Source organism: Limanda limanda, chromosome 2 (genome assembly GCF_963576545.1).
Source record: "Limanda limanda chromosome 2, fLimLim1.1, whole genome shotgun sequence".
NCBI classification, from domain to species: Eukaryota; Metazoa; Chordata; class Actinopteri; order Pleuronectiformes; family Pleuronectidae; genus Limanda; species Limanda limanda.
In genome coordinates, this window is record NC_083637.1 from 5,971,897 (window position 1) to 5,986,158 (window position 14,262).

General features: G+C 46.7%; 1 protein-coding gene across 1 annotated transcript in view; it reads left to right on the forward strand.

Moving 5' to 3' along the window:
- The window catches only part of LOC133015749 (protein sidekick-1-like), a 157,854-nt gene extending 145,001 nt beyond the window's left edge, over positions 1 to 12,853 (forward strand). The window contains exons 38-46 of the mRNA XM_061083021.1: positions 4,236 to 4,422; positions 5,090 to 5,227; positions 5,344 to 5,505; positions 6,671 to 6,796; positions 7,159 to 7,323; positions 8,204 to 8,341; positions 11,381 to 11,501; positions 11,624 to 11,753; positions 12,548 to 12,853. Coding sequence (XP_060939004.1) covers positions 4,236 to 4,422; positions 5,090 to 5,227; positions 5,344 to 5,505; positions 6,671 to 6,796; positions 7,159 to 7,323; positions 8,204 to 8,341; positions 11,381 to 11,501; positions 11,624 to 11,753; positions 12,548 to 12,853 — 1,473 coding nt within the window. The remainder of the gene's footprint in view (positions 1 to 4,235; positions 4,423 to 5,089; positions 5,228 to 5,343; positions 5,506 to 6,670; positions 6,797 to 7,158; positions 7,324 to 8,203; positions 8,342 to 11,380; positions 11,502 to 11,623; positions 11,754 to 12,547) is intronic.
- Positions 12,854 to 14,262: the final 1,409 nt, after the last annotated feature.

The window sequence follows — 14,262 nt, forward strand, 5'->3', positions numbered from 1 at the left end:
TATTCAAATCCATACAGGCAGAAGATTCAGGGGTCACGTCCTATACAAGTAAGAAACAATTAAAAACAGATAAGTAAAATAAAAGTATACAGAAATAAAAGTAAATGGATTAAATGGTGAAACAGAGTGCCTCTTTTGAAGCAGAGCATTCTGAGCTATGATACAAACCCTCTTGTGAGAATGGTGGAAACATTCAGACCAACACATGACAGAAAGGGTTCCCATGTTTTACCAAAGGCATCATGATTGCTGTGAAGTTTACATGTCAAATGGTCCAACACAACATATTCAAATACAACCCTTTGCCACTGAGCCTTAGATGGAGCTTTATCTGTGATCCAATTCAAAAGAATACACTTTCTAGCACAAAAAGCAAGTGTCTGATAAAGTCTTCTTTTAAATTTGTCAGTGATGGACATGTCAGATATACCAAGTAGCAGGTATAAAGGGTTATTATTACTGTTAATAGACAGAATCTTATTAATTTCCTGCCCTATGACCTGCCAAAACTGCTGTATTTTTCTACAATCCCACAAACAATGTGTCAGACCACCAGATTCTATCTTACACTTGGGGCAAGGAGGCAAAAAGGAAAGTGCACGAGACACAAAGATCCAACGTGAAGCAAAACCTCCTGCTGCTGTTTTTCATGCTCACGTCAAACCCTTAATCAACTCCTCGACTGAAGAGATGTTTGTAAAAAAAAATCCATTTCATGTTCATTCATGTCGGAGGTTTTCAGACTAATCCTGAAGGTCTCACTCTCGGAAAACAAAAAAATAAAATAGATCCCCGGCAGCAGCCTAGTGGATTACTGAATCACCAGAAGCATCACCAGAGATATTTCCCATTTCCTTAAAAAATAAAGTATTAAAGTAAATTGAATTTCCTCTCTTATCCAGAAGGTAGCACGGTTTTATTTGGGAGTGAGCGGCTGGATGAGTTATTCTGCATCTCATTACTGGAACCGCTCGCCGAGGGAGGGAGATGGTTTTATGCTGCCCTCAAGTGCCACTCACGAGCTGCTGCTTCCTGGTTCGGAAGCTGTAAATATAACTTATGACGCTTTGTGGAGCTTTCAGTTGGGAATAATAACAAAATGGAGCCGTTAAGTGGCTCTTGGCCGTTGTTCTACTTTATATCATAAACTGCACAGGAGAGGTTTATGTTCCAGGAGAGAAAAAAGGTATGAATGTAGCGGCTGAAATTTCATGCAACTAAATTCTGTTTAAAATGAATTTCTGTGAATTAGAAATTTGAAACATTTGCATAAATCACATTTAATATCAGATATTAAAGGAATATGACCACGATTTAATTCTTGCCTAATATTTGGTAACATTAAAGATCTCATTGCTTGTACCTTGGTCTTTGAACATTGAACCTGACCTCCGCTGAAGGGATCATGTTCCCACTGGACAGATTATCAAGATCCATGAAATATTCTTAAAAGTGATTAAAACGTGATTAACATTTTTCTGAATCCACCACAAGATTTGTTGGTTTTGTGGTTTCTTGTGTTCCACACTTTCACCAAGTTTTGTAGAATCAGATTTTTTGTAGTTTTGTGTAATTCCACCGACAAACAAGAAACCGGACAGGGGTGAAGTATGGAGGTAATAATATTTCATGGAGGACACGTTAATTGTTAGGGGGGGTTAAAACCACTTGTTCATCGCTCCCATCATATCTATGTAATCATATCGGGACGCCGAACACTAACATGTTCTACTGTTGCAATAAACATTTGAACATGAGTTGTCTGATTGAGCTAAGTTATTGAGAAGCTACATTTGCATTTATCTCATTTGATACTTAATTCTTGCTAAATATTTGGTAACATGTATGATCTCATTGCTTGTACCTTGGTCTTTGAACAATGAACCTGACCTCCGCCGAAGGGATCATGTTCCCACTGGACAGATCAAGATCCATGAAATATTCTTTAAAAAAATCTGTAAAGTGATTAAAACGTGATTAACATTGTTCTGGATCCACCACAAGATTTGTTGGTTCTGTGGTTTCTTGTGTTCCACACTTTCACCAAGTTTTGTAGAAATCTGAATTTAGTAGTTTTTGTGTAATCCTGCTGACAAACAAGAAAACAGACAGAGGTGAGATATGGACTCCCATCATATATATGTAATCATATCGGGACGCTGAACATTAAAATGTTCTACTGATGAATTTGAATGTGAGTTGTCTGACTGAACTAAGTTCGGATCTAATCATCTTGTTGTTTGGCCGACAAGAAGCTGATGCCAGATGAAATGAATCGTATCATATCAGTGTCTGGTGGATTCGGAAATCTGCCAGTAAACGGTTTAATGAGCTGACGACCAGAGTGTAGTCGAGAGCTTTTCAGGGAAGACGTCCATGTGCTTCACTCACACAGCCTCTGACACACTGAAGCTTCAGGCCTGGATTATCAGGCTGTGTACAAAACACTTTTTTCCTGAGTCATTTCTAATGCATGAGGCTCAACCACCTCTGTAACCTGGCTGCTGGTGAGTTTCAGATGCTGCTGCTTGGTTTGTGCTCTCTGCTGCTCTTTAGAACATGAATAGTTCATGTTGATGGAAATGTTTCCTCTTCGTTCTCTAAGTAAGACGGTGAAGCATTTACACCTATCTGCTCTTTCTTTTTCTTTTCGATTGTAATATAAGTTTAAACATTTTAACTTTCTCAGTTTCCTGAATGAACGTGGAGCCTGAGGCGACTTCCTTCAGAGATCAGAGAACCTCATTGGTCCTTAAAACACACGAGCAACAGGAGGCCGACTGCAGTTCACTCAACGGCCACCAGTGTCATTCATAGACACGGTTTTGTTCATATAGAAACTTCAGTAGAAAGATGAGTAGTAATTTTTATATAAGGTCATATATAAAACAAGAGGGACCATTATGAGCAGGAGACGAGCAGCTTTAATGCACCACACTGATTCTGATGCTGGTTAGCATTTATATAGGCTGTTTACTGGCTGTGAGATATCAAGTATATTGCTCATCTGTTTGCTCTCATTATTTACAGCCTGTGCCATTAAAAGTGTGCGACCCTGACACAATGTGCAAGTCACACATTCAGGATTTTCTTTGAGGTTTCATTTTTCTCAAAGTCAGTCACCGAGCACATTCCTCAGCCACGTGGAATGGAACCAGTGATTGTGTTTCATCGTGAAAAGACAGTTTTGTCTTTATTACATTGTCAAATTCACCAGTGACACACGAGGAGCTTTTGATAATTATCTCATCATACTGGGATTAATAATCAGGTGCTTCTGTTTGTAGTCATGTCCAAGACTATAATTTCATTCTCCCATGAGCATGAGATCTGTGTGAGAAGTGGATGAGGAGTGGTCCTCTGGAGGTTCAACTCTTTTATGACCCGAGCAGTGGTATCTGTGCATCTACTTAAGGCTTGTGTTAAAGTGTTAACCATAGATTTATATATAAAGACTAGATGGCTCGTCTGGGTTGCCGGCCAACAGTGCCGGACGTCACCACATGGCGGCCATCTTGCCAGAGGTTGCTCGCTCACCCAAAACATTGTGTTGGTAGTGGTAAATAACCATAACTTGCTCAATTTTCAACCGATTTTGAAACGGTCTGGATCGTTATAAATTATTAAATTTTTTAGAAAATAACATAATTATTCATACGTATGCAGTGTCATATCTACATCTCTGACGTTTATAACAAACCAGACCGTTTCAAAATCGGTTGAAAATTGAGCAAGTTATGGTTATTTACCAACACAATGTTATGGGTGAGCGAGCAACCTCTGGCAAGATGGCCGCCATGTGGTGACGTCCGGCTCCGTCGAACGAGACCTCTAGTCTTTATATATAACTATGGGTTCAATAACCAGGTGCTTTGGTTCTATTTCAATTTACAGTGATCAATCAAAGCTTCTTCATTACTGTTTATAGTCACGTCCAAGATTATAATTTCATTCTCCCATGAGCATGAGCATGTGTGAAGGAGTAGTTAACTTTCATATAAACAGACACCGAGCAGTGGTATCTGTACATCTACTTAACGCTTATCTCTCTTTAACCAGCTTTGTCTTCTTGTAAAACAATGCAGGTGCACTTGTTTTTCATGTGGATCAATATCTGACCTCAGGAGCAAAGGGACGAAAACACACTTGTTAGAGATGAAGTGAGGAAGAGGACAAACACAGGAGAAGGATGAAGAACAGTGTGGATAACGGTGTTTGTTTCCCTGTGTTGTTAGATCCACTACTGGGAGAGGGACGAGCAGAACCTGAGCGAGAAGGTGAAGGTGATTTTTGTCCCGGACACTCGGGTGCACCTCACCAACCTGACGAGCTACACGCCGTACCAGGTGACCCTGACGGCCTTCAACACGGCCGGGGACGGACCACCCAGCGACCCCCGGGGGGCTCGGACCCTGCAGTCAGGTAGGGAGGGGCGACGGTTCTGTTCCCTCAAAACCAAACTATCCATAGAGATATATAAAAACTAGATGTCTCGTTCGACGGAGCCGGACGTCCCCACATGGCGGCCATCTTGCCAGAGGTTGCTCGCTCGCCCATAACATTGTGTTGTAGTGGTTCTTACGTTTTAAAATAATCATAACTTGCTCAATTTTCAACCGATTTTTAAACGGTCTGGTTTGTTAGAAACGTCAGAGATGTAGTTATGACACTGCATACTTATGAAAAATTATGTTATTTTCTAAAAAACATTTAATAATTTATGCAGTGTCCTAACTACATCTCTGATGTTTATAACAAACCAGACCGTTTAAAAAATCGGTTGAAAATTTAGCAAGTTATGGTTATTTACCACTACCAACACAATGTTATGGGCGAGCGAGCAACCTCTGGCAAGATGGCCGCCATGTGCCGACGTTCGACTCCGTTGGCCGGCAACGCAGACGAGACATCTAGTCTTTGTATATATCTATGAAACTAACCACATGATCTGATGTTTTCTCTGTATCCGTCTCATCTGATTGGTCGTTCTCCACTCTCTCTCTCTCTCTCTCCCTCCCTCCCTCCCTCTCTCTCCCTCCCTCCCTCTCTCTCCCTCTCCATCTCTCTCCCTCTCTCCACATGTCCTCAGCTCCCGGCCCCCCCAGCTACCTGTCCTTCTCCGAGGTGACGGGAGGAAGCGTCAACGCGTCCTGGGGGGCTCCCCTCACTCCCAATGGACAGCTGGAGGGCTACAGGGTGGTCTACCAGCCCACAGCGCCGGTGCAAGGTATGAACACACACACACACACAGACACACACAGACACACACACTCTCACCCTTATGTCGGGCAGGAGACTGACAGTTCTTTCAACTTGTGTGTGTGTGTGTGTGTGTGTGAGCAGGTGTGAGTAAAGTGGTGACAGTGGATGTGAAGGGCAGCTGGCAGCGCTGGCTGAAGGTTCGGGACCTGGTCCGAGGGTCCACGTACACGTTCAGCGTGCAGGCGCTCACAGTCAGCCACGGCCCCCCCCTCCAGACCAACATCACGGCTCAGCCTGTGCAAGGTGAGGAGGAGCAACACAACTCTGTGTGTGTGTGTGTCCACCCTCCCCCTCTCCCTCTCTCTCTTCCTCTCTCCCTCTCTCCCTCTCTCTCCCTCTCCCTCTCTGAGGGACAAGCTGGAGCAGACCGGAGTGGACCACCACCTCACTGCATGGATCCTGGACTACCTCACCAACCGTCCACAGTATGTGCGGGTACGGGGGTGTGAGTCTGACCTGGTGTCCTGCAGCACGGGGGCCCCACAAGGAACCGTTCTAGCTCCATTCCTCTTCACCATCTACACCTCGGACTTCTCATACAACTCCACTAACTGCTACCTGCAAAAATTCTCTGATGACTCTGCAATCGTCGGCCTCACTTCCGCCGGTGATGACAGGGAGTACAGAGAACTGAACCAGGACTTCATAACATGGTGCCAGCAGAACTGCCTCCAGATCAACTCTGGAAAAACCAAGGAGCTGGTGGTGGACTTCCGCCGGAGTAAACACTCTCCTCCGACACCAGTGAACATCCAGGGAACGGACATCGACATCTTGAGTTCCTATAAGTACCTGGGTGTTCACCTAAACAATAAACTGGACTGGACTGATCACACACAGGCTATTTACAAGAAGGGACAGAGCAGACTCTATCTGCTGAGGAGTCTGAGGTCTTTTGGTGTGCAGGGAGCACTCCTGAGGACCTTCTTCGACTCGGTGGTGGCATCAGCCATCTTCTTTGGAGTGGCCTGCTGGGGCAGCAGCATCTCGACAGCCGACAGGAAGAGACTTAACAAGCTCATCAGGAAGGCCAGCAGTGTGCTGGGGGGTCCACTGGATACGGTGGAGGTGGTAGGAGACAGGAGGATGGTTGCTAAGCTATCCTCCCTGATGGACAACTCCTCCCACCCCATGCGGGACACCCTGGCAGCTCATTTACTGTTTACTTTTTTCTTTTTGCTCATTGTTGTTTCTGTTTCTTACTATGTTGTTTTGCTCTTTCTTTTGCTCTTGTTGCACTGTGCCTGCGCTGCTGCTGTAAAACCCTCAAATTTCCCCACTGTGGGACTATTAAAGGATTCTGATTCTTCCTCTCTCCCTCCGTCTCTCCCTCTCTCTCCCTCTCTGTGTGTGTGTGTGTGTGTGTGTGTGTGTGTGTGTGTGTGTGTGTGTGTGTGTGACGTCACAGGCTCCCCTGGGTCTCCTGTGGAAATGTCCATCACCAAGACGTCCTCTGATCTGAACATCCACTGGTCGGAGGGAGACGTGGGAGCAGCTCCGGTCTCTGGATACGTCCTCGAGGCTCGGCCCTCAGGTGAGCTCCTCCAACACAAAGACAAACAATCATTCATCTCTTTCTCCAGAAGAGCTCAAGCTCCACTTCCACTCTGAACTTTATTTAGCGTGGCGCTCGCTGGATTCATTTAGACCTGCTGTGAAAATAAAGTCAGCTGCAATTTTCTAATAAAGATTACCAGAGGTGTAATTCCGCGGGTGAGAGTGAGGAGGATCAGCGGGATCATCCACTGGGGTTTAATTCTCCCCCTGATAATAATAATCAGCGCTGTCTGGAATGTAATTTGATTTAAAAAATGTCTTGAATCATATAATGACATTGAAAATCGACTAAATCTTAAATGGAGCGACTTCTCTCTCTCTCTCCCTCTCTCTATACAGATGAGGGGGTGTGGGATTCCTTCATCAGGCCCCTCCCTCCCAGCAGCAGGTCCGTGTCGGTACAGATGGAGCGCCTGAGGTCAGGGATCAGCTACGAGTTCAGAGTCATCGCTGTTAATCGCTATGGTTACGGCCAGCCGAGTACAGCCTCTGCAGCGCTAGCTGGTAAACACACACACACACACACACACACACACACACAAACACACACTGGAGGAGTCGGGTTAATGAACAGGTTGATCCCACTCGTCTGACTGGGGCGTGACTGAAGGTTTATTCTGCTGGATTCACTGTGACTGTCGTGGTGTGCCTTTGGGTACGCTGCCATCTACAGGCAGAGTCACACAACTCCAACTGAGCTGAAAGCCCCTTTGTGATTTTTAGTCCGCCTGGTGGTCCGTGATGGCATTGCAGGGGTAAAGCAAAATTCGCGTTGATGTTTCAACACATTTCCAGATTACTCTTGAAAATCGTGAAAAATATCTAAAATAAGAAAAACATGTCTAAAATAATATAAAGGTGCTGGTGATCATGAGGTTAAACTTAAGTAGGCCTCACATGTTTGTGTGATATTGTATGATTATCATTTGTGACATATTCTGCATTACTTTGTCATCTTCCCTCTTCAGTTGTAGCCCCAGTTTATGTTGATTGTTATTGAACACCGTTACTTTAAGGTTCTCTCAACATTTCAGCTATATCAACGTTATATATTGATGTACATATGGTTCTGAGATGCAGTTCAACTACAAACTGCATTTTAATTTTGTTCAATTCTTAAGCACTGAAAACAACCGTTTTGGTTCCACATGCACACACACACACACACACGTAGACACATCAGTGGGCCGCGGATTACTTTCTAGTCAGAATGGTGGTCCCTGGGACAAAACCAGTTGAAAAACCTTGCTCTAGACTAAAAGTACACTTTACACACTGGGAGGTGTATTTCTGCTCCTGTGGGACAAACCGCAGCATCAAGTAGAAACCACAGAAGAAGAAAAGTGAGCATTGGCCTGACCTGTGACCCTCTCTCTGCCTGCAGCGCTGTCCGAGCGTCCGTTCTACGAGGAGTGGTGGTTCCTGCTGGTGATGGCTCTGGTGGGAATCATCCTCATCCTGGTCCTGGTCTTCACGCTGCTGCTGCACGGACACAGCACCAAGTACAAGGCCTGTGGTACAGGTCTGTTGGTCAGAGTTGAATTTTTCCTGGAAAGTTGAATATAAAAATATGTTTAGTCTACATTTCAACCATTTCAATCAGTAAACCATTAAGCACCTCATTTGCGATTAAATAACAAATTCAGTGCTTACTGATTTATATTATTTCACAATCCCGAAATGTATTTTCCTTATGAAGTGTGAGTAAAGCTCCGTTCAGATCAGATCCACTCAGAGCTCCACAGGAGAAACACGTCACCTCCACAGAGTCGACAGCTCCCTCCTCGTTAGAACAACAAACCCTTGGTCTTAGCCCTTGGTCTTCACCGCTGCATATTGTGGCAAAGAAAGGCGGTGGCTGGCGCCCGTGCGGCGATTACCGCCGGCTCAATGACTCAACAACACCTCGACTTTTCTGCCCGTTTGGCGGATAAAGTCCTATTTTCCAAGGTGGACCTAGTCCGTGGCTATCACCAGGTGCCGGTGCACCCACTGGATGTACCCAAGACAGCGGTTATCACACCATTTGGCCTCTTCGAATTCCTTCGGATGCCGTTCGGTCTTAAAAATGCAGCTCAGACATTCCAGCGACTGATGGATACAGTACTGAGGGACCTTCCTTTTTTATTTGTTTATCTGGATGATATACTGGTGGCTAGTGCTTCTAAGACAGAGCACACGTCTCGCCTTTTTTACACTCTTTGAACGACTCAGTCAACATGGCCTGATTATAAACCCAGCCAAGTGTCAGTTTGGGCTGAGGACTATCGACTTCTTGGAATACCGCATTACTAAGGACGGTGCAGTTCCTCTCCCTTCAAAGCTGGAAGCTGTGGTGAATTCCCCACGCCCACTGTCAGTGAAGTCTCTGCAGGAGTTTTTGGGCATGGTGAACTTTTACCACCACTTTATTCCGCATGCAGCACAGCTAATGCAACCCCTTTATGAGGCCCTGAAGGGTAAAGCGGCCAGGCACGCAGTGATTTGGACGGAGGAAAGGCATAAAGCGTTTGAGGATGCTAAGGCAGCTTTGGCTAAGGCACACCCCGCACCCAATGTACCGATATCCATCACGAGCGATGCTTCGGACTTTGCAGTTGGAACGGTGCATGAGCAGTGGGTCAAGGGGGCCTGGCAGCCGCTCGCCTTTTACAGCAGGCAACTGCGCCCCAATGAGTGGATTTACAGTACATTCGATAGGGAGCTGCTAGGCCTCTATCTTGCCGTCCGACACTTTCGTTTCCTGCTCGAGGGCCGAAGTTTCACAGCATACGTGGACCACAAGCCTTTGACGTTCGCCATGGTTAAAGTGGCAGAGCCGTGGTCTGCTCGCCAGCAGCGCCAGCTTTCCTTCATATCGGAGTTTATACAACATGTGGCAGGCAAGCACAACCCGGTGGCTGACTGCCTCTCCCGAGCGATCACTGGAGCCGTCCAGCTGGGCGTGGACTATGATTGCAGGGCAGCAGATCAAATTTCGGATCCAGATGTTCAGGCACTGAGGACGGCTGAGACAGGACTGAGGTTGGAGGATGTTGCTTTTGGTGCTGCTGGCACTACACTCCTATGTGAAGTTTCCACAGGCCAGACACGACCAGTCGTTCCCACAGGATGGAGACGACAGATTTTCGACGCTGTCCATGGCCTGTCACACCCAGGAAAAAGACCTTCACAGAAGTTGGTAGCAGCAAAATTTGTCTGGCATGGACTTAAAAAGGATGTGCGGAAGTGGGCTGAAACATGTGTGGTGTGCCAACCCTCTAAAGTCCACCACCACACTAAGGCCCCCCTGGCACATTTCTTAGTGCCCGAAAGAAGGTTTGACCATGTTAACCTGGACCTGGTTGGGCCCCTGCCCACCTCTCAGGGGTTCACACACCTTCTCACCATGGTTGACAGAACCACACGTTGGCCGGAAGCTGTGCCGTTGGTGTCAAAAGCAGCGGCTGGTGTGGCTCGGGCATTTATCATCACCTGGGTTGCTCGGTTCGGCGCCCCATCTGACATTTCTTCTGACCGGGGCCCGCAGTTTACATCTGGACTCTGGAACTCGGTGGCAGAGAACCTGGGGACTAAACTTCACCGCACCACGGCATACCATCCACAGGCTAACGGGCTGTGCGAGCGGTTCCACCGTTCTATGAAAGCTGCTCTACGTGCCAGCCTCAAGGACAGTAACTGGGTTGACAGGCTCCCGTGGGTCATGTTGGGGCTTAGGACCGCCCCTAAGGAAGACCTACAAGCTTCATCTGCCGAGTTGGTTTATGGCCAGCCGTTGAGAGTCCCTGGGGATTTTGTCCCTGATACTACAGGTTCTTGGTCAGCAGCACAACAACGAGCTACGTTCCTGGACAATGCCAAGGTTTTCGCACCAGTTCCCACATAGCAACACAGCATCCCTCGTTCTCATATCCCTGTCAAACTTCATTCTGCGGGATATGTGTTCATTCGTCAGGATGCTCATCGCGGGCCCTTTCAACGTCCCTATGACGGTCCATTTAGGGTCATTGAGGCTGGCCCTAAAACGTTTATCGTGGACATTGGTGGTAAACCAGAACATGTATCTGTGGACCGCCTGAAACCTGCCCACTTGGATCTAACTCAACCTACTGAGGTAGCTAAGCCTCCACGGCGGGGGCGCCCTCCTGCTCCACCCCCGGGCCACCGCACAGTGCCTCCAGTTAAGCCCCAGACTACATCCCTGGCTCACGTTTTAAGGAGCCGTGCAGGTCTGGTGATTCGAGCCCCAACGTATTAACTTTGTTTGTGAATTCTGGGGGGACGTATGTAGGGGACAGGTGATAACACATAATTCACCAAAGACGTTACACTACTGGAGTTTGCACACTTACTGTGGGGTTACCAAGGTAACGAGTGCACGGGGGGTGGTTAAAAGCGGATGTTTGTGTGGCACCCGGATGTCGCTGTGTTTTGATTTGTTTGTGAAAATAAACGCTGGCCGCGAGGCACACAAACACTAGAAGATCTCAGGATTACATGATTCCCTTGACTCCTATATTCTAGTGTTTATCCGTCTGACTCCTGCTCTTCTTTCCTCCAGGGAAACACGTGTCCACGGCCGAGGAGTCGGTGACTCTGGACAACGGAGGCTTCACGGCTCTGGAGCTCAACAGCAGGACGCTCAACACCAAGAACTCCTTCCTGAAGAAGAACGGCACCAGGTGAGCGCTCACACACACACACACACAGACACACACACACACACACAGACACACACATGGGTTTGATCAGAGGACTAGATATATAACAGATTGTATGTCTGTGTGTGTTTTTGTGTGTGCAGATCTCCTCCCAGGCCCAGTCCAGGTGGTCTTCACTACTCTGATGAGGACATCTGTAACAACTACAACGGAGCGGCGCTCACGGAGAGCACCACGCTGACTGAGAAACCCACCGAGGTGTCGGAGTCAGAGGTAAATGTCCGTCCATCTCTCTCTCTCTCTCTCTCTCTCTCTCTCTCTCTCTCTCTCTCTCTCTCTCTCTCTCTCTCTCTCTCTCTCTCTCTATCTATCTATCTATCTATCTATCTATCTATCTATCTATCTAACTATCTCTCTCTCATCTCTCTCTCATCTCTTTCTCTCTCCAATTCAGAGCCACTATGTAACTTTTACTGATGGTTTTCGTGATCCGAAGCTCTCAATACAGGTGTGAAAAAACCCAGATTGGATAGTGAACCGATCACACCAGATCACATTCTGGGCTGAGCCGTCAAAGATCTGTCTCTCCCGTCTTTTATTCATTTGGTCAAATTGCTGATGATAATGGTTAAAAAGTGCCGACAGTTGTGATCTAATGTCTCTGCTTCAAGACTAAGGATCTTTTTCTAAATGTCCTTGAGTTCTGTCTGCCTCAAGATGACGAATAAAAAGATCCTAAAAGAAGAAATGAGTGATAGTGATCAGTCACGGATTTGATTATTGTCTGGATGTGTCCAGAGATCCTCATTTTATCACGAGAACATCACTCAAATCTGTTTTCTCTCTTTATAACAGACACTGAGTAACTGACTCTGGAGTGAACAGCCAATTGAGATGTTTTACACGTCAATCATCATGGCATCATCACATCACTGTGTATAAATGATCTGTCTTATAGATAAACTGACCCCTGCTGTGTGTGTGTGTGTGTGTCTTTGTGTGTCTGTGTGTGTGTCTTTGTGTGTGTGTGTGTGTGTGTGTGTGTCTTTGTGTGTGTGTGTATCCAGTTGACAGACAGTGACTACGAGGACGAGCAGCCGAAGCACTCCTTCGTCAACCACTACATGAGCGACCCCACCTACTACAACTCGTGGAAGCGGCAGCCCAAAGGCCTCAAGGCCATCACGGCGCCGTTCGGCTACGAGGAATGTGCCGCGGCGGAGACGGAGCCGTACTACCAGACCGTGGTCACCCAGCACAGCACGGGCGGAGCCTACACGCCCACGGGGCAGCCGGCGCACACGCACGTCAACCCCAACACCAACCCGCCGGGATCACGCACCCCCGTGACGGGATTCTCCTCCTTCGTTTGACTTTAGAGACTAAAAACCTGCACAAAAGTGATACACACACACACACAAACACACACATGGACACAAAGTGTAGCTGACGGCTTCAGAGGAGAGGGAGGACACGATGAGGAGGACGAGTGACGAACCTTCACGTCCCAAAGAACTAAACCCACTCAGCTTCACCCTCGTTCACAGAGATCTTCACTGTGTGTGTGTGTGTGTCGCTCTCCTGCTCTTCTCCTCCGTCACTGTGCTCACACACACGCAGTAAATGTTTCCACACACACACACACACTCTCACACAGTCATGCCTATTTCAGAGACTCTCCCACGGGAGACGGACCAGTTTGTGTAAATGTGGACGAGAGAATTCCTCGGTGAACCTGGAATGTTCTGCACAACACTTCTTCTTCTTCTTCGGTTTCCTGTATTTACGCATAATTGCACAAATACACACACACAAACACACACTTCTGGATTTTCTTACGCCCTGATTGGAGGAACTGGGACAGAAGGAACTCATAAAGAGTGAAGAATTATTAAAAAGGAAGCAGCAGGTTTCATGGACTGATTCATGTGCGACACAAACACTGAGTTGTCGGATATAAATGACCACAACACGGAGGAAGAGAAGAAGAAAAAAACAACACAATGGATTATCATGGTGTTTGATGACGGACGCAGAGCGAGTGTTCTTCAACACTTAAGGAATTCTCAGTGAGCGCGTTGTGTGGTTTCCTGGAGCGACGTGTGGGGTTTGTGTTTGAATAAAAGAGAAAACATGTATTTTTTACCGTCTACTGCTGTTTAAAACACACACCCACCCCCACCCCCGACCCCAGGCCATAACGCTTGCACTGAGCGAATGCCCCCCCCCCCACATCTAATCTTTACCCTGCTGAGGTTTTTCATTTTTTACAACTTTGAGCGTGCGTGTGCGTTTGAGTGTGACACGTGTGTACAAGCATGTGTGTGTATATATGACGACCCCCCCCCCGTTTGTCACTCAACGCTAAGCAAAGTGTGCCATTGTGTGTATGTTTGTATTTTTTGAAGATGGATTTTGTACAGGAAAAAAACCCTTTTTACTGTCGTACGTAGCTCAGCCATGTTTGTGTAATGCAAAGCTAATGGTGGAAACGATGGATCAGCAGGGAGAAGAGGAGGAGGAAGAGCATTCAAATAAACGACTGGAACAGGTTTACAGGATATTTCACTCTTTTTGAAGTTTGAACCCTCGGCTCCAGCAGCCGATCTCACGTGTACGTTGCACTTTTCCCTTCAAGTGCAAACAGGAATCACCCGTAAGTTCCGCTCATGTTTGATTTAGAGATTAGTGAAAAGGATGATTTCCGAGGAGGCGAGGTGATGAATGCAAGCTAATGACTCATCATCAAGTTAGCAACTTACAAGACAGAAAAAAGGGGTCA